This window comes from Lissotriton vulgaris, chromosome 7 (assembly GCF_964263255.1).
Source record: "Lissotriton vulgaris chromosome 7, aLisVul1.2, whole genome shotgun sequence".
NCBI lineage: Eukaryota > Metazoa > Chordata > Amphibia > Caudata > Salamandridae > Lissotriton > Lissotriton vulgaris.
In genome coordinates, this window is record NC_141695.1 from 1,258,193,263 (window position 1) to 1,258,216,693 (window position 23,431).

Here is a 23,431-nt window from a genome sequence, read left to right on the forward strand (position 1 = left end):
AATTTTTTTAAAAAAAGGAGAAATGTGACACATTTCTCCTCCCTTTTTAAAAATTTTTTTTTATTGTTTGTAATGAATAAATGTGATTTTTTTCTGCTTTTAATCGAATGGTCGGTTCAACCATTAAATAAAGAGGTTTTAATGAAATTTTCCTGTGAGTGTGCATATTCTCATTAGCTCGTCAGAGTGCAGCAATTCTGGATACATTTCCTGTATTGTAGGTTGTCAATAATCTTGACAGACTGTTTGTGAAAACTGTTACACTTGTGAATTTGTTAATTTTCATGCAACCCCAAATACATCATATGGCTCAACCTTAACCTGTTGAAAATCCCTCTGAGGGTGTAATACCTCTGTAAAAACGTAAGAAAAGGGAACTGTTGTTTTTTTAGAATATCTTATAACCCCATCCCTTTTCTCTGAAAGGGTTTCTCCTTTAAATTTTCTTGAACTGTTATACAGTACCCAGGCCTTTCCTGAAGCCATACTGAACAGTGGCGAACTTCCCATTTTCTGTAACCCAAGTCTCCAATCTTTCCAGTATTACTCATCCCATAATCCTACAGGTGCTGTCGATTAAAGAAATAGGTAGATCACATTTTGGATCAGATGCATCACCTTTCTTAAATATGGGAACTATTTTAACTGATCTCGATGACTCTGGTGGGCCCTCAGCTGTATAGCATCGTAAAATATTCGTTAGTAGGGGGAGCCACAGGGGGCTATATGCTAAAAATAGGTCGGTGAGTACACCGTCCGGCCCAGGGCCCTCATTCTTTACAGTGTGGGAAAGCGCCCTATTTACCTCATCTAGATTTGGGGGTTCCAAGGGGCATGCCACATGTTGGAAGTGGGCGGCACAATATTTCTCAATGCTGTTACTATAGAGGCCTGAAAAGTGTTTTACCCACGATTCTGGCATAATTGTTGCATCAATATGGCCATTTTTTGTGTCACCAAAGTACTCATCGTTAACAGTTTTCCTAAAAAGTTTGGAATCTTTGCTTTGGGATGCCACATATAATTTGCCCAAAGCCCGATTTCCTTTTTATGTTTCTCTAGTGCGCATTTATAATCCGTGCGGGCCTGTCTTACTCCCACCCTGTCTCGTGGTTTGATTTTTAAGATATTGTTTAGTTTACTATGTAGTTGGGAGCATTCCATGTCAAACCACCTTTTGTTTTTCTGTAATCTATTTGACTGATTTTTAGTTGAGTGCCTTTGTCGTCTCAATTATTGCATTATTCGATCCGATCATGGATTTGACACTTAGGTTTTCACCCAGACAATCCAATACTTGCGTGAGATTACTCTTTATAACCTCTTACAAAATGATATCTGGTTTGACAGTGGACCACTTCCGAGTGAACCCCTTATTTTTAGTATAGGATAAGGGGACTGCCTTGACTGGTATCGTAGGAGGATCTAGTGGGCTCATCCATTGTAGTGTTAAAGGGTAGTGGTCACTGAAATGATTTTTTGATATGTTAAAAACCATAGTTTCAGACTTAAAATGATCGGACAAAATAATGAAATCAATCAATGTTCCCCGACCTCTTCCAATATAGGAGTTTAAAAGCTCAATAAGATATAAGGTTAAGAAAAGTGAAAATTTGGACAATAAAAAATGTAAAATGTTCCCACAAGGAGTGTGCTCGAAGTGATAACCGCCCACCATATCCCTCATTAGATAATGGCAAGCCTCACGTTTAGACAATGAGCACAATTTACAATTAATATCCCCCCCAGCAAGGTTCAGGAGAAGACCTGTGCATATTATTAATAACAGTAGAGTGATGGGGACTGCAATTTTGTTGTATCTTAGAATCCTATTTGATGATAAATATGTCTGGAAACCTATGACTGCAAATAGAGTGGCCCTGCTTGAACAAGCTATACATGGTGTACACAGATTCATCAAAAAGTTGGATTCCAAACCACTTTAGGGAAGCCTAAAATCTACGCATCTCAATGTGTCTCAATTGCCATATGTGGGACTGGAATCTGGGGCATTCAGAAGGGACACAATTACTCAGTCTGTAGTCTGTAGAAAATTCATTTCTGAAAAATCTCTTGGCTGTCCCGGCAAGTTGTTCAAATTCTAGAATTCTTGAGGCACTCCGGGCTCCTTACATAACTTATAAAATTAATATGGCACCTTTGCTACTCTGGCAATCCATATGGAGAAGGGAGGAAATCGCCTTAACTAAACTGATTTTGATGGATTGTCTCCAATTGCATGCAGCCCAGGAAATTTCTTGGCTCTTTCATGTACAATTAGTATGTGCGGAGCTTGGCACTGCTGATCTGTATAGTGACCCGGATTCATGTTCAAAATTTAAAAAGTTATCTCTGAAGCATAAGTTTTTGAAGAAGGCACAGTCAAATAGACTTGAGGGGATAAAGTGAAATCCTCAGCAGTTGCCTGTAATCTTTTACTCTATCAAGAGGGTCTCCTGCCATACTTATCTTATACATAGAATACTCATCATTACGTGTTGACAAGATCCCTCCAATACACTACAGCAGTCAGCATTTTGCACTGGTTTCTGCACACGCCCAAAAATAAGATGTCAAGCAGATTCATTGACATGGGCCTCCTCTTGGCCAAACGAGAAGTGACCAAGAGATAGAAGTCGAAAGCGGGTCCCACACATCGGAGGTGGCTAAATGAATTTCTGAAATGGGCGGCAAGCGAGAGCACAATCAGGTACCAATTAGCACGCAGAAGGGCGGACGAGTGGGCTCAGGAGTCGGCGATGGAGTGGGAACTCTTGGTGCAAGCCCTGCGAGATAGCACGGTCGAGGAGGAGGAAGAAGAGGGGGAGGCACCAGACAACACCATCGAAACACATATAGCAATAGCGCCCTCACCAGTCACACATACCCAGTAGACAGTTAAGATCTCCTGCTAGTCGTTGCACAGACCTACATACTTGGCTAGGCGCGAGTGGGGACACTTGGGGGAGGGGCAAAGGGGGAGTGGGGGGAATCTAGATTACGGTAGTATAGATGAGGCAGGTATTTCATGAGACACCGGGCGGGTGGGGGAGGGGGGGGGGATAAAAATCAAAAAGCAGACGGTGGACCTCCCCATATGACATACACAGCGACTGACGAATGTAAGGATTTTCTTGTTTATGAGTATCGCCGCCCGGCCTCCGGGATGTGGGCTGAATGGCTGTGTATAACATGTGGATACATGGACAAGGGGGCGAGGACTCCGCGCTGATGATAATTTTCTTGATTGAAGTGCTATGCATTTGGTTCTGCAATAAAAACGGTTTAACAAAAAAAAATTACGTGTTGACAAGATTCCGTTTGAACTTTTTACCTTTTATGATTGGTTATGCTGCAAACTGTTTTTTCTTCACTCATCTAAATTTGTGCCTTTACAATGAAGTTTCGATCCAATCCACTTTTCATGTTATGTTACTTTGCACATTATATGATTGTCCCAGAAAACAATTTTTAATCCCTAGTCTTAGAAAGTACAAATTTAGACAGTGCAGACCAGCGCTATTGATCTTACAAAATCTCTATCGCCCCCGGGTCTGTTATACAGTGGGCTCATTTATTTGGCAGGCAGTTACACTCCGGAAATGTGCAAATCCTTGAAATATTGATTTTACTGATTTTATATTCCACTGTCCTAGTCCTGAGCACTACGCTTATGTTTTCACTGCCCTCTTTTAACATCTCCTTTCTTCGATCCAATATGAAAAGTTTTCTTTTTACTTCTTTGGACATGCAATCCTCTGATGTATTGCTTTTTCATGCTCTTTATAATCTTGAATGCTAGCCATTAAGCACTGTGCTATGTTTTTATGATATGCATTTTTAACTGGTTAACTGAACAAGATGTAATACTGTTGGCCTTATGTTTTACTTGTGCACGTATGAGCCTTTAAATGTGATGTATTCTTTTATCTACTGTGCTTTTATGCCACAGAAACGTGGCAAATTAAAGTTCATGACTGACTTACTACTGAAGCTTTTAAAAATGGGGGAAAATGTAGAGCTATTGAAGTTTGTTGTGCCTCCTCCAAATGGATATGCTATTATTGAAAACTATTATTATTGAAAACTAAAATGTTCCAGGATCCCTGCTGGATGACTTATTCTATTCATTTGTGGCTATCAATAAAAAACCAGCAATGTAGAAACTTATTTCATGTGCTGTACATAGAGGAGAAGTAACCATAATATATACAATTCACAAATAAGGAAAATGCTACTTACCAGTATGCATCTGTTATGGGCATGTAGAGCTGCGGATTACTACACTTAGCATTAGATCACCACCTGGTGTTGGGCCCCGGGTGATTGCATGTTGATGTCGTCTTGGAAGAAGTCTTTTGTAGTCAGAGATAGGCGACTCCTCCCTTGGACGATAGTGCGCATGGGCATCGGCTCCATCCTTAGATTGTTTTTCGCCATGATGGGAAATGATGGAGTTAGTAGAAGTAAAGAAAAGGATGTCCATGTGTGCGCATCTAAGTAAGATAAAACTGGAACAGATAGAGGTCCCGGGGAGGCGGAAGGGCGTGTAGTAATCTGCAGCTCTACATGCCAAGAACAGATGCATACTGGTAAGTAGCATTTTCCGTTCGAGGCATATGAGCTGCAGATACTACACTTAGCATCGATTGTGCAGCAGTGTCTCCCCTAGTGGTGGTCACCTGTATCTGTTGCAGTAGTTTGAAAGTGTTTTAAGGACAGCTTGGCCTACTGCAGCTTGCTGCTTGGCTTGCACATCAACACAGTAGTGTTTAGTGAAGGTGTGTGTTCTAGACCATGTTGCTGCCTTGCATATGTCCTCTAGGGGGATGTTCCCTAAGAAAGCCATAGAGGCTCCTAGTTTGCGTGTGGAGTGCGCTCTAGGAGGAACTGTTAATGTACGTTTTGCTTTTTGATAGCATATTTGTATTCCTTTTTTCCAATCCACCTTGCAATTCCACCCTTAGAGATGCGGTTGCCTTTATTAGGTGGGGAGAAAGACACAAACAATTGTTTTGTTTTTCGAAAAGATTTAGTTCTATCTATATAGTAGAGAAGAGCTCTTTTAACATCTAGTGTGTGTAGAGCTCTTTCTGCTACAGAGTCAGGGTTTTGGAAAAACACAGGTAACTCTACAGATTGGTTTAAATGAAAAGGAGTAATGACGTTTGGAAGGAATTTAGGATTAGTTCTTAGAACCACTGTTACGATGTAGTTGTAAAAATGGTTCTTGTATTGTGAAAGCTTGTATCTCACTTACTCTTCTAAGAGAGGTAAAAGCAATAAGGAAAGCTGTTTTCCACGTAAGGAATTGCAATTCACATTTGTGTAAAGGCTCAAAAGGGGGTCTCATGAGTCTTGTAAGAACAACGTTTAGGTTCCACACTGGAGAAGGTTGGTAACCTGGGGGGAATGACTTTTTTAATCCTTTCATAAATGCTTTAATACCAGGCACTCTAAAAAGAGACAGATGTTGTCCGTTTTGTAAATACGCTGCAATTGCTGCAAGGTGCAGGCGTATGGATGAATATGCTAAGTTACATCTTTGTAAATGTAAAAGGTAGCAAATGATATTCTGGATAGACGTGTCCAGTGGATCAATTTGATTATTGTTGCAATAAATGGCAAATCTCTTCCATTTAGCAGCATAATAAGCTCTGGTAGTAGGTCTCCTGGCCTCTTTAATGATGGTCATACAGTCTGGTGGTAGGTTAAGATAACCAAACTCTAAGACTTCAGGAGCCAGATCGCCTGATTCAGTTGATTTTGGGTCTGGATGTCTGATGTCTCCATGGTTCTGCGTTAGCAGGGATGTGTGAGGCGTAACTTTTGGTGTGGAACGAGAGAGTTCTAGCAGTGTGGTGAACCATGGTTGGCGTGCCCTTGTGGGAGCTACCAGGATTCATTTGAGAGACTGTTGTCTGAGCTTGCGTACTACTAATGGTATTAGTGATAGTGGCGGAAAAGCGTACGCAAATCTTCCTGACGTGTTCATCCATATCGCATTGCCCTTGGACAGCTGGTGTGGAAACCTGGCGGCGAAGGTTGGGCATTTTGTGTTTCCTTGTGTGGCGAACAGATCTATGTCTTTATGATCCCATTTGTGAAAAAATGGTTTAAGAACTTGCGGATGTAGTTCCCATTCGTGAATTTGTTGTGTCTGCCGACTCAACAGATCTGCTATCGGATTGTGAACTCCTGGAAGGTGTCGTGCTAGCAGATATATATTTTGTGAAATGGCCCATCTCCAAATGTTCTGTGCAAGCTAGGACAGTTGTAGAGAGTGTGTTCCCCCCTGCTTTTGTATGTAATACATAGCTGTCATGTTGTTCGTCCGGATTAAGACAGCTTTGTTTTGTACTTGTACTTGAAATGTTTTGAGTGCTAAGAATATTTCTAGCAGCTCTAGATGGTTGATATGGAACAATCTTTGTTGAATGGTCCATTGTCCTTGTGTCGTATGATGTAGGAGATGGGCTTTCCATCCTGTGAGAGATGCATCTGCTGTGAGTACTTTTTGTGGAACAGGTTCGAGGAACAGCCGCCCTTTTGTCAAGTTTTTGGTGTTCCACCACTGCAGAGAGCGATGTGTGCGGCTGTCTACCAACACCAGGTCTGTTAGTTGCCCTTGAGCCTAGTTGCACACTCGTGCTACACATTCTTGTATCGGATGCATCTGCAGTCTTGCATATGGCATAATAAAAATGCAAGACACCATCATGCCTATTAGTCTCATGAACACTCTGGCTTGGACAGAGTGTTGATGTTGGAAGACTGTGACTAAGGTTTGAATGCTCTGTATCCTTGCTGGACTGGGACACGCTAGAACTGTAGACATGTTTATTGAAGCCCTTAGATACTGATGTATATGAGAGGGTTGCAGGTGCGACTTGGTGTAGTTGATTGTGTGATGTGTGTGTTGGACACACTAATTGAATGACTTGGCTTTTATGAGCCAATTGTCTAGATAAGGGAAGACATGTATTTGTTGTCTCCTGAGATGTGCGGCTACTACTGCTAGGCACTTTGTGAATACTCTTGGTGCCGTTGTCACTCCGAATGGAAGGACTTTGAACTGATAATGTTGTCCTTCCAGTACAAACCTTAGATGCTTCCTGTGAGCAGGATGTATAGGAATGTGGAAGTAGGCGTCCTTTAGGTCTAGTGCTGTAAGGAAATCGCCTTGTTGCAGCAGTGGGAGCACTTGTTGTAAAGTGATCATATGAAAATGATCTGATTGTATGTAATGATTGAGGGGCCTGAGGTCGAGAATTGGTCTTAGTGTCCCGTCCTTCTTTGGCATTAGAAAGTATAGAGAGTAAATCCCTGTTCCTTGCTGTTGCAAAGGAACTATTTCTATTGGGTCCTTTTGAAGAAGCGACAGAACTTCTTGTTCGAGCAGAGTAAGGCGCTCTGCAGACATTGGACGCTGCCTGGGTGGTATGTGTGGAGGGGTTGCTATAAGTTCGAAGCAGTAGCCATACTGGATAATTTGTCTTACCCACTTGTCAGTTGTGATGGAATTCCAGACAGGTAGGAATTGTGTTAAATCTGCCCCCCACTGGAGTGGAATGCTGTCGGGGAAGCAGAGGGAAGTCACTGTTTTGTGGTGGAAGAGGTTCGATTATTGTTGTTACCCCGACCTCTTCCTTTGTTGTGGTTTCCTCTATATCCTCCTCTAAAATATCCTTTGTTAGATTTAAAGGATGTTGTATTGTCTGCTACAGTCTATTTGGAGCCTCCTCTGTAGAAGGAGCGGCGAAAGGAACTTTTAGCTTGTGTGGACTGTGTGGACTGTAAAGCTCCCATAGATTTGTCAGTGTCTGTATCCTTCTTCATCTTTTCAAGTGCTGTGTCTACCTCTGGTCCGAACAGTTGATTTTGATTGAATGGTTGATTTAAAATGGCAGTGTGCACTTCCTGTTTAAATCTGAAATGCGTAGTGTTTACAGCTCTAGATGCGGTGTCTGCCACATCTAGTGCGCACTTGATTGAGGCATTAGAAATTAGCTTGCCTTCTTGTATAAGGTCGTTTGCCTGCTCCTTATATTGGTCAGGTAGGTTTTAGTAGTTTCTCTAACTGATCATAATGAGCCCTATCATATCTTGAAAGGAGGGCTTGTGCGTTAGCTATACGCCATATGTTGGTAGCTTGCGCAGCTATTCTTTTACCCTGAAGCATCTATTACTTTGGATTCTTTATCAGGTGGGGGTGCCTCACATGACGTTTGTGAGTTTGCCCTTTTTCTAGCATTTGACACAACTAGTGAATCTAATGGTAGTTGTCCTTTAATGTAGGCTGGATCTGCAGGGGCAGGCCTATATTTTTTCTCAATTCTAGGGTTTAGGATCTTAGTACGTACAGGGTCTTTAAATATCTCCGGAGCATGTTTGATGACCCCTTTAATCATGGGAAGAATTTGAACAGACCTTTGTGATTGTTCAAATGTGTCTAACAGAAAATCTTCCTTTGCCTCATCAGAATACATAGTGACTCCATGGTAAATGGCAGCTCTGTTCAGCAGGTGACTAAAAGCCAATGTTATCTTCTGGGGGAGAAGGTTTTGATGGATATGACTGTAGGTCAGGGATATCTGGCACATCCTGTGGGTTTGGGTACTCCCAGTCTATATCATCTACAGGGTATGGGAAAGGCTCATCTGGGTCCATCCCTCTTCCTAAACTATACTCATCATCATTTTGAGTTGAGTGTGAAGACAGAAGAGGAGAATGTGGAGTAGAAATCTGTGGTGAATTGTTAAGAGGAACAGGGGATGAAGGAGAAGGAAGTATAGGAGAAGAAGAGTGCATAGGAGATGTGGCAGGTACTACAGGTGTGGGTGTTGCATCTGCCTTCCTCTTCTTGTGTGGTGTAGTGGATACATGACCTGTCTTTGGGTTAATGTAGATCTTCTTTTGCAGAGGATCTGGTTGGAAAAGGTCTACTCCTTGTGGAACCTTTGTCGGCGCCGTTTTTTTCGGTTCCGGACGAGGTTGCTATCTGTCTTTTACCTTAGGAGGTGTTACAATGTCCTTTGGCGTAGTTTTCAGCACCGAAGAGGTGGTTTTCGGTGTCGTAGGCTGTTTCGAGGGCTTGGGCGCATCGGAATCAGGCCTTGTTGGTTTCGGTACCGAAGACGAAGGCTTAGGTGAGGAAGCTGGTCTCGTCTGCTTCGGACGCTGGCTTCATACCTTTGTCTTTAGAAGTCTACGGTTTCGGGCCGAGACTTCCTTCGGTTTCGGTGCCGAGGGAGCTCGTGGGATCGGCACGTGCGGCTTGCCCGGTACAGTGCTACCGGAAGGCTTAATTACTTTCTTCGGAGCCGGGCTCGATGGCAGGGCTTTCGAAGTGGTTTTTCGGTCACGACTGGGCCCCGGAGGCGGAGTGTTGACCTTTGCCTTCGATCTGGGTGTTGTGATTGGTGCAGGGGCAGTAGTACTCACGCGCTGACCCAATGGTATGGAGTCATCTGAGTCGTCTGCCTCTGATACTATTTGGAGATCATTGGAATCTTCTTCGGGAACGAGCGGAACCTCCTCGTCGAAGATATCAACCGGTTCCGAAGCTGATCTCTGCAGGTCGTGTCGACGGGCCCTCCGATCTCTGATGGTTTTCTTGGATCGAAAGGACGCGCAGGCTGTCCAGCTGGATTCGTCATGTTCTGGCGATCAGCATAGGTTGCAGACCTCGTGGTGGTCACTGTCTGGAAACTTTGCTCCACACTCTGGGAATCTATTGAATGGCGTCCTTTCCATGAGGTGTAGGCCTCACGGCGTGAATAGGTCCGAGTCGACTACTGGAATCAGGCTGATGGAGTCGAAAACGATGTTAGTTGATATCGAAGGTAGTTCGGTAACGTTTTTATAAGTTTTTTGCGCTTCGAAGTGCTTGAAAAGTCTATTTCTAGCCGGAGCGGAAAAAGTTCATCCGAACCCAGTGGCGGAAAAGAACAATCTAAGGATGGAGCCGATGCCCATGCGCACTATCGTCCAAGGGAGAGGTCACCTATCTCGTGACTACAAAAGACTTCTTCCAAGACGACAACAACAAGCAATCATCCGAGCCCAACACCAGGTGGCCATCTAATGCTAAGTGTAGTATTTGCAGCTCATATGACTCAAACATAAAGTACTCCTGTATTGCACAAAGGAGAAATTAATCACCACTAGTGCAAAGGGCCTAAAATTAGAAGTACTCTCAGAGTGTGCGTCATTCAGAGAATAGCCGTATCTCAGGTTGTACAAGTAAAGAATACATACTACAGTGGAGAGAAATGCCCATATTACCGTACAGTATGTGTGTTACAGATAAGAGAATAATCTCCAAGTTTGTATAAACTTTAGAGAAGAATGCAACCTTCGAGTGCACACACTCTACAGAGGAGCACATGCAGATTTAGAGAATGCGCTGTAGAGCCGAACAAATGCTGCACAGTGCACCTGTAGAGAGAAGCAGAACCCACCATGCCCCAGTAGACTCAAACAGAGCAGCAAAATCGTGTTTATGGAATAGTTCATAGGTAAGACTTGCACTCCAAATGTAAGGTGTTGCTATCAATCATTGTGAATAATCCAATTTAGCCAACTTGGAAGATGAAATGCTGATGGCCTCAATGGGATTCAAACTGTGGCCTGTATGTTGCACACACATCTCTGCAGCGAGATAGTAACTCAATGAGTTACTTTAATATCCAAGCATTTGTGCTGCACAGAATAAAAACAAAACTTACAGGATGCCCTCTGCAGAACAAAACTGAAGTGTCAAATGTTTGTTGCTGGCAACTGATTAGAAAGAATGCAGAGTACTTACTACAAACCTACTGTTCACTTTCTCCAGGATCTGCTTCTCGTTCAGTGCCATTGTCTCCCCTTTCCGCTTCTTAATCCGCTTCTTCTCCAGTTTCTTGCAGGCATACATCTTACCCGTAGCTCGTACCTGGCATGCACACACCTGAGCAGAAGACACAAGTCCAAGGGCAGATTCAGATGCAAGATGAAAGGTGTGTGTGGGGGGGGGGGGGGGGGACCTGGGACTATTACATACACTGGAAGCTGGCACTCAAGCCTTCCACCCCTCCTCCCACTCTAACCGTATTCCTACATCTTAAAAAGGATATCTATGTGAATAACATATCCTAAAGGCATATGGTAAACTATACTGTACTACCTACCCTTTCTGATACTCTGTGGTCTTGGGCGAGTCCCATTATTTCTATCGGACACTCGACCACTCATGCTCTAGAGCCACAATAGGAGCTTGAGTAGTCTGAAGTTGCCCCTAACCTTGACTGATCAGCTACGCTCCAAAGCATTGGGAGTCCAGGTACTCGCATATCAGACTTGGAAATTAAATTCAAAAGAAATAAATGCAAATACAAGTATGCATACAAAGGAGCAATGATCACTACAAATTTCCCTACAGCAGCCAAGACTGGGGCCCCAGAACCACAAGAAATAGAAGAGATCAAAATAAAGAAAGAACAGATTACATGCGTAAAAAAACAGTATGGAACGTAAAGGTATAAAAGAAAGATGTTGAACAATTACAAGGCACACAAAGTTGATTTTTTTATGCTAACCCTTACAGAGGAGTGCAGAACTCACCTCACCAAAGCCACCCTTTCCCAGCACTCGATATTGTCTGAAGGTGTTCTTTGTAACTGGCTCCCTGAGAACAAAATCAAAAATATTTAAACTAATGGAAAATACAGCAAGTTAAAGTGATTGAATCCACAATTGTGCATCGACCATACTAGGAAATACTGCTGCCTTCAGAGCACAACACCAGCCAGGATGGTGGAAATGTTTCCAAACGCCTGCAGTCCGAGGACCAGGTGGAGATTTTTCAGCTTGCTGCCCATGACATTTTTCCAGCTCACTAACATAGCTCAAAGAGCAGCTTACCCTTTCATACTACACAGTTGGTTACATTTCTACCACTAAGCTCCAGTGAGATACTTGTAAAAGGCAGATGAACCAGACTAACTGTAAATATTGTACTATCTGCAGCAATGCCATGTTAAGAGTCTCCAGGACATTTTTATTCCTAGAGGGACTGTCTGCAGTCACTGCATATCACAAACATACTTTAAGAAGAGTAAATCTAGATTTCACAGGAGTGGTGTGTCTTCTAGGCAGGTTTTCAGTTCCACCCATTATTAGTGACACATTATGAAGAACCACTTCCATTTAAAGGCCTAGCATCTCTGGAGAAGGGTGGATTGCTTCATTAGTGATGTTCATGCGCTCATCTGGAAAATGTAGGTGGCCTAGATCAGGTGCTAGACACACATTGGTGAAGGGCTCCAGGATTAATATAGGATCTTGTTTGTCATATGTTATTATATGTTATGTTTATTTGTAGAGCGCATGTGAGAAGTTGGCCTGATATGCAGTGCTCACAATTCTAGTGATCACTATGCATCAGTCCAAACGACCCTTATGGTGATTGGTTGTAAGTCAACCTTAGACCAGCTATCCTAGTAGCGTGGATACGAGCAGTCTTCGGGCTAAACTCTAGAGGGCGTGGTAAGCCAGCTGTTATACCATCACATACCCCTTGAACACCAAGTGAAAGGACACCACACAAGTGATATGAAAATAAACAGTGTATTTATTAGAATCACAACAGCCCTGTACTCTTTATGGGGACAGGGTACTAAGCACACAACAAAACTCTTAGGAAAATACTTCAAGTGCACAATCTACACAAATGCCCGAGGGCACGGAAAGTTTAGTGTTCTCGGGCGAACCCGATAAGGTAAGTCGGAAGCGACAGTGACTCGGGACCCTTAGATAATGAGGCTATGCGGGCACCGAAATGCCGAAGTTACCTAGCCCAGGGGCTGCGGCTGCAGAAGTCTTTACAGACGTCGGGAATCCTCGCTGACGAACCAGGAGCCGGAAGGAAGGAGTTGCTGGCCGGCGACCAGTGGAGATAGTTCGTAGAGATCCAAGCCTGGATCAGAGATGGATGACACCTGAAAGCAGAGGGGACCAAGTTCGTAACTACTAGCCAGTGGTCAGAGGGTACCAGGAGGGCACCGGATGATCGTCACCTCGACTAGGTGAGTGGGCGACGCTAGGCTCTGCAGTCTCATGGACCAGGAGGCGTCGTCGGCGACCAGGATGGAGGTGCGAGCTGTCCCACGAAGATTGATTCTGTCGGCGTCGCTGGGCCCAGGATTGGGGCAACAAGCCTTGGCAAATTCAGGGCCACGTGGTGGACCTAAAATGGCGTCTTGAGTGGACCAGGAGGGTCCGGGGTGCTCCTCTTTCAGAAGGGAGCAAAGGCCAGTCTGGAGCAACCAGACCAGCAGCGTTGGTTGTCGGGCGTCGTTGAGAAGGCCACAAGCCAGCGGCTAGTAACCAGACAACGTAATGAGCGGCAAAAGCAAAAGGGCCCCACGCAGATCGTGGAGATGCTGGGAGGCTGCACTTCGGTGCTGGAGCTGCTCAGGGTCGGGGCTTCTCGGACCCCAGAGCACTCACCAGAGGATCCCTCGGTGGTCATGCTGGTTTAGAAATCGTGCAGGTTTTGATGATGGCCGGTCCCTCGAGGTCTCGTCGCACCCACGGATCTCAGCTGAGCTGACGATGTGGGTAGAGGTCAGAGGTGCCAGGGAAGCCGGTTCTCGTCGAGCTGGGCAGTCGGATTCCTGAGGAAGGACGTGCAGCAAACCACAGAGTTCTTAGATGGTGCCTGCGGATGCAGGGTGACTACTCCTTAGTCACAAGGGAGAAATCTTGAGAAGAAGTCGAGAGTTCCTTTCGTAGAAAGTATTCTTGATTCAAAGATGATCTAATTTGGAAGGGTCCCCGCTCCTGCCTTTATCCAAAAGAAAGGGGTGGGTACGCGACTAGGTCCTGCCCTAGGGGTGGGACCAGGAAGGGGGGTGGTTACACCCCTCTCCCATGCCGGACTTTCCCCAGGCCAGGGGCTGGTGTGCCCCTGGAACTGGTTCTAGCCGGCAGATGCGTAGTGAGCACCGGGGTGCCACTTGCAGTCACCTTCCTGTAAAGCCCTGCCTACCCAGGATACACAAAACCCTGTCTGGGATGGTGCTAGCACCGCCCCTGACAGGAAACCCTTTGTCCAAGCTCTCCTCGCTGGAAGGACTCCCAGCAGCAGGAGGTCAGACTCGTGTCTGTGGTGGCAGCATCCATTTTGTGGAGCTGAGGCTGGAGTTAACTTTAACCGGGGTTCACAGTTACATACATGTCGTGTCCCTCTAGAAGGGTGGAATGCTAACCCCGTCGCCAGCATTGGTGAGGGGTCAGTATCCCGATTCGTATGACACCTTACTCGACATGTTTTGATAACGCGATACCGAAGTTAGCGATATGGTACGCGGTATCATGGAACAGCCATTGGGTCTTGGTTCCGCAAGCTGCAACCGGGCTCGGCTCGTGCCAGAGCCTAATTCACACAATTCCACGCACTCTGCCTTCAGGATTGTCAAGGCCTGCCATAGGAGTGACTGATAGGAATTCGGGTGTCCATTTTAGGGTTAGATATAGGTATACTATATCTAAAGCAAAGGGCGAGTACGCCACCTTGCCCCAGCTGTCGTGCAGCCAGTTGTGTCAGATTTAGATGGCCATCCAGGGGTGGCATAACACATGCTTCAGCCCCTGGTAGTCCCTGGGTACACCGATGCCCTGAGTTACAGGGTCTGACAAGGTGGCCCAGTTCCAATTGGGTAATGCACCTAAGGTACACATGTCAATTTAGCGAGAGAACAGCTAGGCCGTGGGTCTGATTGGCAGGCCCACAGCCAGAGAAAGTCGTAAACCAGTGAAACAAAAGCAAAAAATCTGGGTGATCATAGGATTGCAGACCCTACTCTCCTACAGCGCACTAATCACTTGTGAAGGTATCCAAGCACTTGAGCAGGGAAGTGGGCGTACGATCCCAGCAGACTTAAAGGTCCAACATGCAGAGAAACCTTCAGCTTGGTCAATTTAAAGGGTTGAGAAGGTCTGTAAGCCCCCACTGATATGGTCAATCTCAAGCAATGAGGAGCATCACAGTCATGCACCGTTTTAGCTGGCTGTAGCCAAAGGTGATGGGATATGTAGGCTGCAGCTTAATTTGTATAACATGCTTTCAGTTGGGGGGACTGGTACGACATCTAAAACATGACCTGTGGGGCAGCTCAGACCACCTAATACATCTTGACATAATTTAGAAGGCAAAATCGTACCATGTATATTGTGAATATTTTATTATAAAACTGTAGGGTTTGATCCGTCATTTCACAGTTCAGTCCAACGGCTGGGATGGTGAAATAGTGTGCCTTGCCCAAGGAGGCATTATTCCACTGTAAAAATTAAGGTGCTGAATAAATGACAAAAAATGTCATATGTACAGGTTGCAATTAAAGGCTTAGCACAAATGGCTAGAACAAATAAATATATACATGTAACAACATACCTGCATATAGACACATGTAGATCTACCCATCAACTTGTTTGAAAAGCTTTTTATGCCCACCTTATAAATGGTTTTAAGTAGAAGGGACTACTACTACCAAATAATGCTGGTTTGTGTGTGTACGTTATGTAATTGAAGTTGGTTATGTATATCTGTAGGACACTTTGATAGAATATAGGTAGGGGGAGTAATGTATAGTTTCTGAGAAAAAAGTGTACCGCTTGCTGTGCATTTGGAGTCCGGATGTAATGCAGCTCTAGTGAGAGATCATTAGGAGTTGTGAACTGAAAGTAGTTCTTGATCTGCATGCGGTTAAAATATTTTTTCAGAAGACAGTAAGGACTTCTTGAAGTTTCCACAACTAATATGGAATGTTAATTCTTTAAATAGGTTTCGATAGTTCTTGTATACGTACCTAAAATCAGGTCAGTTGTGTGCACACTCCTGAAGTGACCTTTATGATTTTTGAAAAGCAGTCAACAACTATGCTGGTTCTTTGTGCTACAGATGCTGTTTGCGATCAGAGTTACTCTAATGGGATGTGCTGGTTGGTCTTATTTTGCACCGATTTGTTAGTAAGCTTCTAATGAAACTGTGCTGCCTGTTTTAGAAAGTCATGTTTGGCATGCTGCGAACATTGCAATCTATCACTCAAACAGTAGTGTTTGTACTGGAACGAAAGGACTTTATAAAGTTGAAACTAGCTGGTGAAGCATTTGGTGGACAAGGTTATGAGACACAAACTGTTTACTGAAAGAGTGAATCCCATGTGAAGTGAAATGCTAATTATAAGGCAATAATTACCTCTGGATATTTGTCAAGTGACCAGGAGGATCTGTAGAATAGTACACCTATCGAGCTACCGGAAATCCCACAGCGAAACTCTGTATTGGTCTAGTAACAAATACTTTCACAAGGGAGTCTGTTCCTCTGCTTCCTTCCTTCATCATAAAAGCATGTCTTGGCATTCTTGCACAAATGTCGAATTGGCAGCTGAGCTGGGATGGGTACACACTTCTCAGCTTAGGTTAAGAAAAAGGAGATCCTTTTTCATGGGCATAGACTATGATAGCTGATCAAAAGGAGTAGCTTCTTCGCCAGTGTGAAGTAGGCATTGAAAGAAACACCTCCACCAAACAAGGAACAAGGGGCTCCTTCTTTAAAAGCAATGCATAGGCAACACTAACATGAAGAAGCAAGATAACTGAAAAGAACTACCAAGAAAATATTCTTAAGAGAAATTGAGCTTAGAAAGTGCTCCAAGAGTTCAGAGATCATTGCACAGTAAGAGAATGATTATATGACTTACCCTGTAAGCATCTGTTCTTCGCATGTAGTGCTTAAGATTCACATTCTTTGTACTCTCCTGCCATCTAGTGTTGGGTCCAGATGTGTGCAGGTTGTTTTTCTTGGACGAAGCCTTTTGACTCACGAGGTAAAGTGACTCGTCCTCTTGGTGATAATGCGCAAAATGGGCATCGACTTCATTGTCAGATTGTTTTACCACAGGTGGTGAGAATGGAGTGTTCGTAAGCATCAGCAAAGAGATGTCTATGCATATGAAAAAGTAAAAAACTGCAATGGCCACAGGTGTCTGGGGAGGTGGCTGGGTGCATGTGAATCTACAGCACTACATGCCAAGAACAGATGCTTACAGAATTAGTAACATAATCCGTTCGATACTTGTGTGGCTGTAGATACACATGCTTTGCACAGACTGTAAAGCAGTTCTCTCCAAAAGTGGTGGCTAATCTGTGGGCGTGGCAGTTGTCTGGAAAAATGTACGTAGCACTGTCTGACCCACACTGGCTTGTTGGCATGTTAGAACATCCAACAGTGTTTAGTGAAAGTGTGTGGCGTAGACCATGTAGCAGCCTTATATATGTCACCTATTGGGATCTTGCCCAGGAAAGCCATGGAAGCCTCCATTTTACGCTTAAAGTGAACTCTAGTGGGTGTAGGTAAAGTTCTTTTAGAAATTGAGGTAACATCTGAATACATTTAATTATATATCTAAAAATGGTGGAAAGGGTAACCCAACTTTGGATGGAATTTCGAGTGCGATGGTCCACCCTAACCCTGTGTGTTGGAAAAAAGGTTCTTCGAAGGCATCGGTACTCACAAACTTTTTCTCGGGCCAAAGTACTGGCTTGTGGTCGAGAGCACATTGATGGACCTGCAGGTGGGGTCTGGTCGGGTGGGGGCGGGGTTACTAAAGTCAAACTAAATTACCACCTTTTCAAAACATTACTAGACAATAGTCTATTTCAAAAGAAGGTGTAACAACAAAGCGACAATCTGCACAGGTCTCAATTGTGCCCGGTTATAAACACCTGCGCACAACCTGAAGGCAGGCAGATATGGAGGAAGCTCTTTTCACAGTACTACACAAAAGAGTAATATATAGCATGAAAATAACTACAGAAACAGAACATTCTAGAAAAAAAACACAGGGAGTAAATAAAATGGCTGTTCCCAAGCTGGGAGGGCAATGTTTTATTTTTCACTGCAGCGGATGCATGGGATGTGGGTCAAGGCAATTACTGGTAGTACCCCACAAGGACATCCACCTCCCCATGGCGACACCACTGGTTTTAAGTCTCTGTAGAGGCCCAAACGCAGTAATTAAGACATCCTCATTATTACCAGCAATCCTTTTTTATCAGCAGTGTCAGACCGGGACAGAAAATAGGCCAGGCACCAAAATAGAAGTGCCCCCATTTGTGATTTGCATAGGGGGAATAAAGGAAATCACCAGTAAACACAGGCCCAGGAGACTTTAAAACATGCATTGGCAAAGCCAACAGGTTTCGCCTTTGGAACCTTATAAGTGGTTAGCCATGCAACAGTTGATGTTGCACCAAGGATATTGTGCTGGATGACTAAACACTTATAGGTCTCAACACGCATGTGTTGTAAAATGTACAACACGAATACCCCTGCGTACGACTAGGGTGGGAGAGGGAACGCAGAGCTCGTCTCAGGATAGAAGGGCAGGCATACTAGAGTAGGAAAGGGTAAGCTGATCCGAGGAGACAAACTACTGTCGGGCTGAAATTTGACATCCACACTGCCCCTTCTGTCATACATCTGACCTAAGGAGGTGTTTGTGTGCAGGAAAGGGGGGGGGAGGTGGAGGGGGGGGGGGGGGGGGGGGGAGAGGGGGAAATTGTAGCTCAGGAATGAAACTCCAACAACCGCCTTCAAGGAGGAAAGCCCATGAGCGTGATAGGAAAGCGAGATTTCACGTGTGGTAGGGCAATGGGTCCGATTAATAAGGTAATTCATCCAGAAAATAAGGGGGCGGCGTGCCCCTAGGGATTCATGGGCGAATCCCCCAAGCAACATTTTAGGGGCGATCAGGCGGGGGGGGGGGGGTGCAGTGCATCCTAGGATGGTGGGAAGCATTCAGAGAAGGAATAGTCGTAACTTGTAACCCAAAAAGGGGCGTGAGCGCGTAACTGGAAATTGTGCAGTCTTCTCAGTATTAGCCAACAGCCCTAACCAAGGATAAGCAATACTATATCCAGTGCTTTAAATGGGCAGGTACTGAGTAGCAGCACTTCTCAGTTTTCTCCACCCGAGTCCGGGAACTTATTTTCGGGCCCTGAAGTACGGGTACGTGCATAGTAAAAACTGAAAATGACCCTTTCAGATGGAGCATATTTATGTGCCGCTCTGGCTGGCAACAGCCAGTGTATTCCTTCGCTGGGTTGCTCCTGCAGTACAATATTGCCCCTTTGACATCTAATGTATGTAGGGCCCTTTCTGCTACCGTCTGTGGTTTTGGAAAGAAGACTGGTAGTTCCACTGGCTGATTGATGTGGAATGCTGAAATTAATTTAGGCAAGAATTTTGGGTTTGTTCTAAGAACCACTTTATTTTGGTGTAACTGTAGGAATGGTTCTTGTATTGTGAATGCTTGCAATTCACTTACTCTTCTGAGTGAAGTAATAGCTATAAGAAAAGCCACCTTCCATGTAAGGAATTGTATTTCACACCTATGCATAGGTTCGAAAGGTGGTCCCATTAGTCTGGTAAGTACTATGTTGAGATTCCAGACTGGGGAAGGCGGTAGTCTTGGTGGAATGACTCTTTTGAGGCCTTCCAAGAAAGCTTTTATTGCTGGCACTTTAAACAGGGAAAGATGTTGCCTGTTTTGCAGGTACGCTGCTATACCTGCAAGATGTACTCTAATAGCGGTGTAAGCAAGTGTAGTAAATAGTAAATAGCAAATAATCTCTTTAGTGGATGCGTCCAGAGGGTTGATGTTGTTACTGTTACAGTATACAGCAAACCTTTTCCACTTTGCTGCATAGCATGCTCTGGTGGAGGGACATCTTGCTTGCTTAATGATTTCCATACAGTTTGGAGGTAAATCTAAGTATCTAAATTCTATGACCTCAGGAGCCAGATCGCTAGGTTCAATTGTTTGGGATCTGGGTGCATTATTTCTCCATGGTTCTGTGTAAGGTGCATGGGTAATATTTTTAACTTTTGATGTGGCACCTGTGAGAGTTGCAGTAGCGTGGTGAACCACGGCTGTCGTGCCCACGTGGGTGCTACTAGTATCATTGTCATTGAATGTTGTTGCAGTTTTCGAACCACTAATGGAATTAGTGGGAGAGGGGGAAAAGCGTAAGCAAATTTGTTGGACCAATTTATCCATAACGCATTGCCCTGGGACAGGTGGTGTGGGTACCTGGATGCGAAGGTTTGGCATTTTGCGTTCTGATGAGTGGCAAAGAGATCTATCTCTGGTTGTCCCCATCTTTGGAAGAATGGCTGCAGTATTTGGTTGTGCAGTTCCCATTTGTGTATTTGTTCTGACTCTCTGCTTAAGATGTCTGCCATCTGATCTTGAACTCCTGGTAGGTGTTCGGCTAACAGATAGATATTTTGAGGAATGGCCCATCTCCAAATGTCCTGCGTTAGTCTGGATAGTTGGAGAGAGTGTGTCCCCCCCGTTTTTGAATATAATCTGCATTTGAAAAGCTTTTAATGCTAGAAACACTGCTAGTAGTTCTAAATAACTGATGTGCAGTCTTTTTTGCTGTACACTCCATCTTCCCTGTACTGTATATTTCTCCATATGCGCTCCCCATCCGGAGAGCGATGCATCCGCTGTTAGTATCACTTGTGGAATCGGTTCTAGGAATGACCGCCCCTTGGAAATGTTTGTTGTGTTCCACCACTTCAGAGAGCGATGTGTGAGGTTGTCTACCAACACCAGATCTGTAATCTGACCTTGAGCCTGATTCCACTGTGTTGCTAGACATTCTTGCAGTGGACGCATTTGTAGTCTGGCATATGGTATTAGCAGTATGCAAGAGGACATCATCCCTAATAGCTGCATGAACACTTGAGGTGTTAGTGAGTGTTGTGGTTGAAATCTTTGGATCAACGTAAGCATTGTTTGGATCCTGATTGGATTGGGGTATACTTTGGCTCTTTCTGTGTCTATAGTAGCCCCTAGATATTGTTGAACTTTGTTTGGTTGCAGGTGGGATTTTGTGTAGTTCACCGTAAACCCTAGCTGATGCAGCAATTGAATGGTCTTTTGTGTGTTTTGAAGACATTCTTCTTGTGATTTGGCTTTTATTAGCCAATCGTCCAAGTAAGGGAAGACATGTATTTGTTGTCTTCTTAGGTGTGCTGCAACTACTGCTAGGCATTTTGTAAACACCCTTGGTGCTGTTGTGACCCCAAACGGAAGGACTTTGAACTGATAATGTTGTCCTACTACAAACCCAAGGTATTTTCTGTGGGCTTTGTGAATTGGGATGTGAAAGTAAGAGTCTTTTAGATGCAGTGTAGAAAGAAAGTCCCCTTTCTTCAGTAAAGGAAGTACTTGTTGGAGCGTGACCATGTGGAAATGTTCCAAATTTATGTATGCATCGAGAGGTCTGAGGTCTAAAATTGGCCTTAGAGACGCGTCTTTTTTGGGAATTAGGAAGTATAGAGAGTATACTCCTGTCCCTTGTTGATGTTTTGGAACCTTCTGTAGGAGAGTAGGGTCTGCAATCCTATGATCACCCCAGATTTTTGCTTTTTGCTTCCCTGGTTTACGACTTCTCTGGCTGTGGGCCTGCCAATCAGACCCACAGCCTTGCTGTTCTCTCACTAAATTGACACGTGTACCTTAGGTGCATTATCCAATTGGTACTGGGCCACCTTATCAGACCCTGTAACTCAGGGCATAGGTGTACCCAGGGCCTACCAGGGGCTGAAGCATGTATTATGCCACCCCAGGATGGCCATCTAAATCTGACACAACTGGCTGCACGACAGCTGGGGCAAGGTGGTGTAATCACCCTTTGCTTTAGATATAGTATGCCTATAGCTAACCCTAAAATGGACACACAGATTCCTATCAGTCACTCCTATTGCAGGCCTTGACAATCCTGAAGGCAGAGTGCTTGGAATCGTGTGAGATGGTGCTCTGGCATGAGCTGAGCCCGTTTGCAGCTTGCGGAACCAAGTCCTAATAGCTGTTCCATGATAACGCATACCATATACTCTTAAGTGCATTATAATCCTCGCGGTTAAATGCTATCTCTGGTATCGCTTTATCAAAACATGTCCAGTAAGGTGTCATACGAATTGGAATACTAACCCCTCGCCAATTCTGGCGACGGGGTTAGCATTCCACCCTTCTAGAGGGACACGACATGTATGTAACTGTGAACCCCGGTTAAAGTTAACTCAAGCCTCAGCATCACAAAATGGATGCTGCCACCACAGACACAAGTCTGACCCCCTGCAGCTGGGAGTCCTTCCAGCGAGGGGAGCTTGGACAAAGGGTTTCCTGTCAGGGGCGGTGCTAGCACCATCCCAGACAGGGTTTTGTGTATCCTGGGTAGGCAGGGCTTTACAGGAAGGTGACTGCAAGTGGCACCCCGGTGCTCACTACGCATCTGCCGGCTAGAACCAGTTCCAGGGGCACACCAGCCCCTGAGCTGGGGAAAGTCCGGCATGGGAGAGGGGTGTAACCACCCCCCTTCCTGGTCCCACCCCTAGGGCAGGACCTAGTCGCGTACCCACCCCTTTCTTTAGGATAAAGGCAGGAGCGGAGACCCTTCCAAATTAGATCATCTTTGAATCAAGAAACTACTTTCTACGAAAGGAACTCTCGACTTCTTCTCAAGATTTCTCCCTTGTGACTAAGGAGTAGTCACCCTGCATCCGCAGGCACCACACAAGAATACTGCGGTTTGCTGCACGTCGTTCCTCCGGAACCCGACTGACCAGCACGACGAGACTCTGCTTCCCTGGCACCTCTGACCTCTACCTACCTCTCCAGCTAAGCTGAGAACCGTAGGTGCGACGAGACCTCGAGGGACCGGCCATCATCAGAACTGCACGACTTCTATCCAGCACGACCGCCGAGGGATCCTCTGGTGAGTGCTTTGGGGTCCGAGAAGCCCCGACCCTGAGCAGCTCCAGCACCGAAGTCCAGCCCCCCAGCATCCACGAGATCTGCGTGGGGCCCTTCTGCTTTTTGCTGCTCACCGCGTTGTCTGGCTACTAGCCCGCTGGCTTGTGGCCTTCCCGACGACAACACTACTGCTGGTCTGGTTGCTCCAGACTGGCCCTTGCTCCCTTCCAAAAGAGGAGCACCCCGGACCCTCCTGGTCCACTCCAGACGCCATTTTAGGTCCACCGTGTGGGCTTGAATTTGCCAAGACTTGTTGCCCCAATCCTGGGTCCAGCGACGTCGACAGCAGCAACCATCGTGGGACAGCTCGCACCTCCATCCTGCTCGCCGACAACGCCTCCTGGTCCGTGAGACTGCAGAGCCCAGCGTCGTCCACTCACCTGGTCGAGGTGACTCCATCCGGTGCAATCCTGGTGCCCATCTAATCACTGGCTAGTGATTCAGAACTTGGTCCACTCTGCTTACAGGTGTCTTCCATCTTCGATCCAGGCTTGGATCCACCGAACAATCTTCACTGGTCGCCTGCCAGCAACTTCTTCTTTCAGGCTCCATAGACT

At 45.1% G+C, this 23,431-nt stretch overlaps 1 protein-coding gene across 2 annotated transcripts in view; it reads right to left on the minus strand.

The window, feature by feature from the left end:
* The window catches only part of GRK6 (G protein-coupled receptor kinase 6), a 627,649-nt gene that overhangs the window by 442,314 nt on the left and 161,904 nt on the right, over nt 1-23,431 (minus strand). For both annotated transcript variants that reach the window (XM_086931798.1, XM_086931797.1), the window contains exons 7-8: nt 11,605-11,668; nt 10,811-10,951 (exon numbers count right to left, since the gene is read on the minus strand). In XM_086931798.1, coding sequence (XP_086787924.1) covers nt 10,811-10,951; nt 11,605-11,668 — 205 coding nt within the window. The remainder of the gene's footprint in view (nt 1-10,810; nt 10,952-11,604; nt 11,669-23,431) is intronic.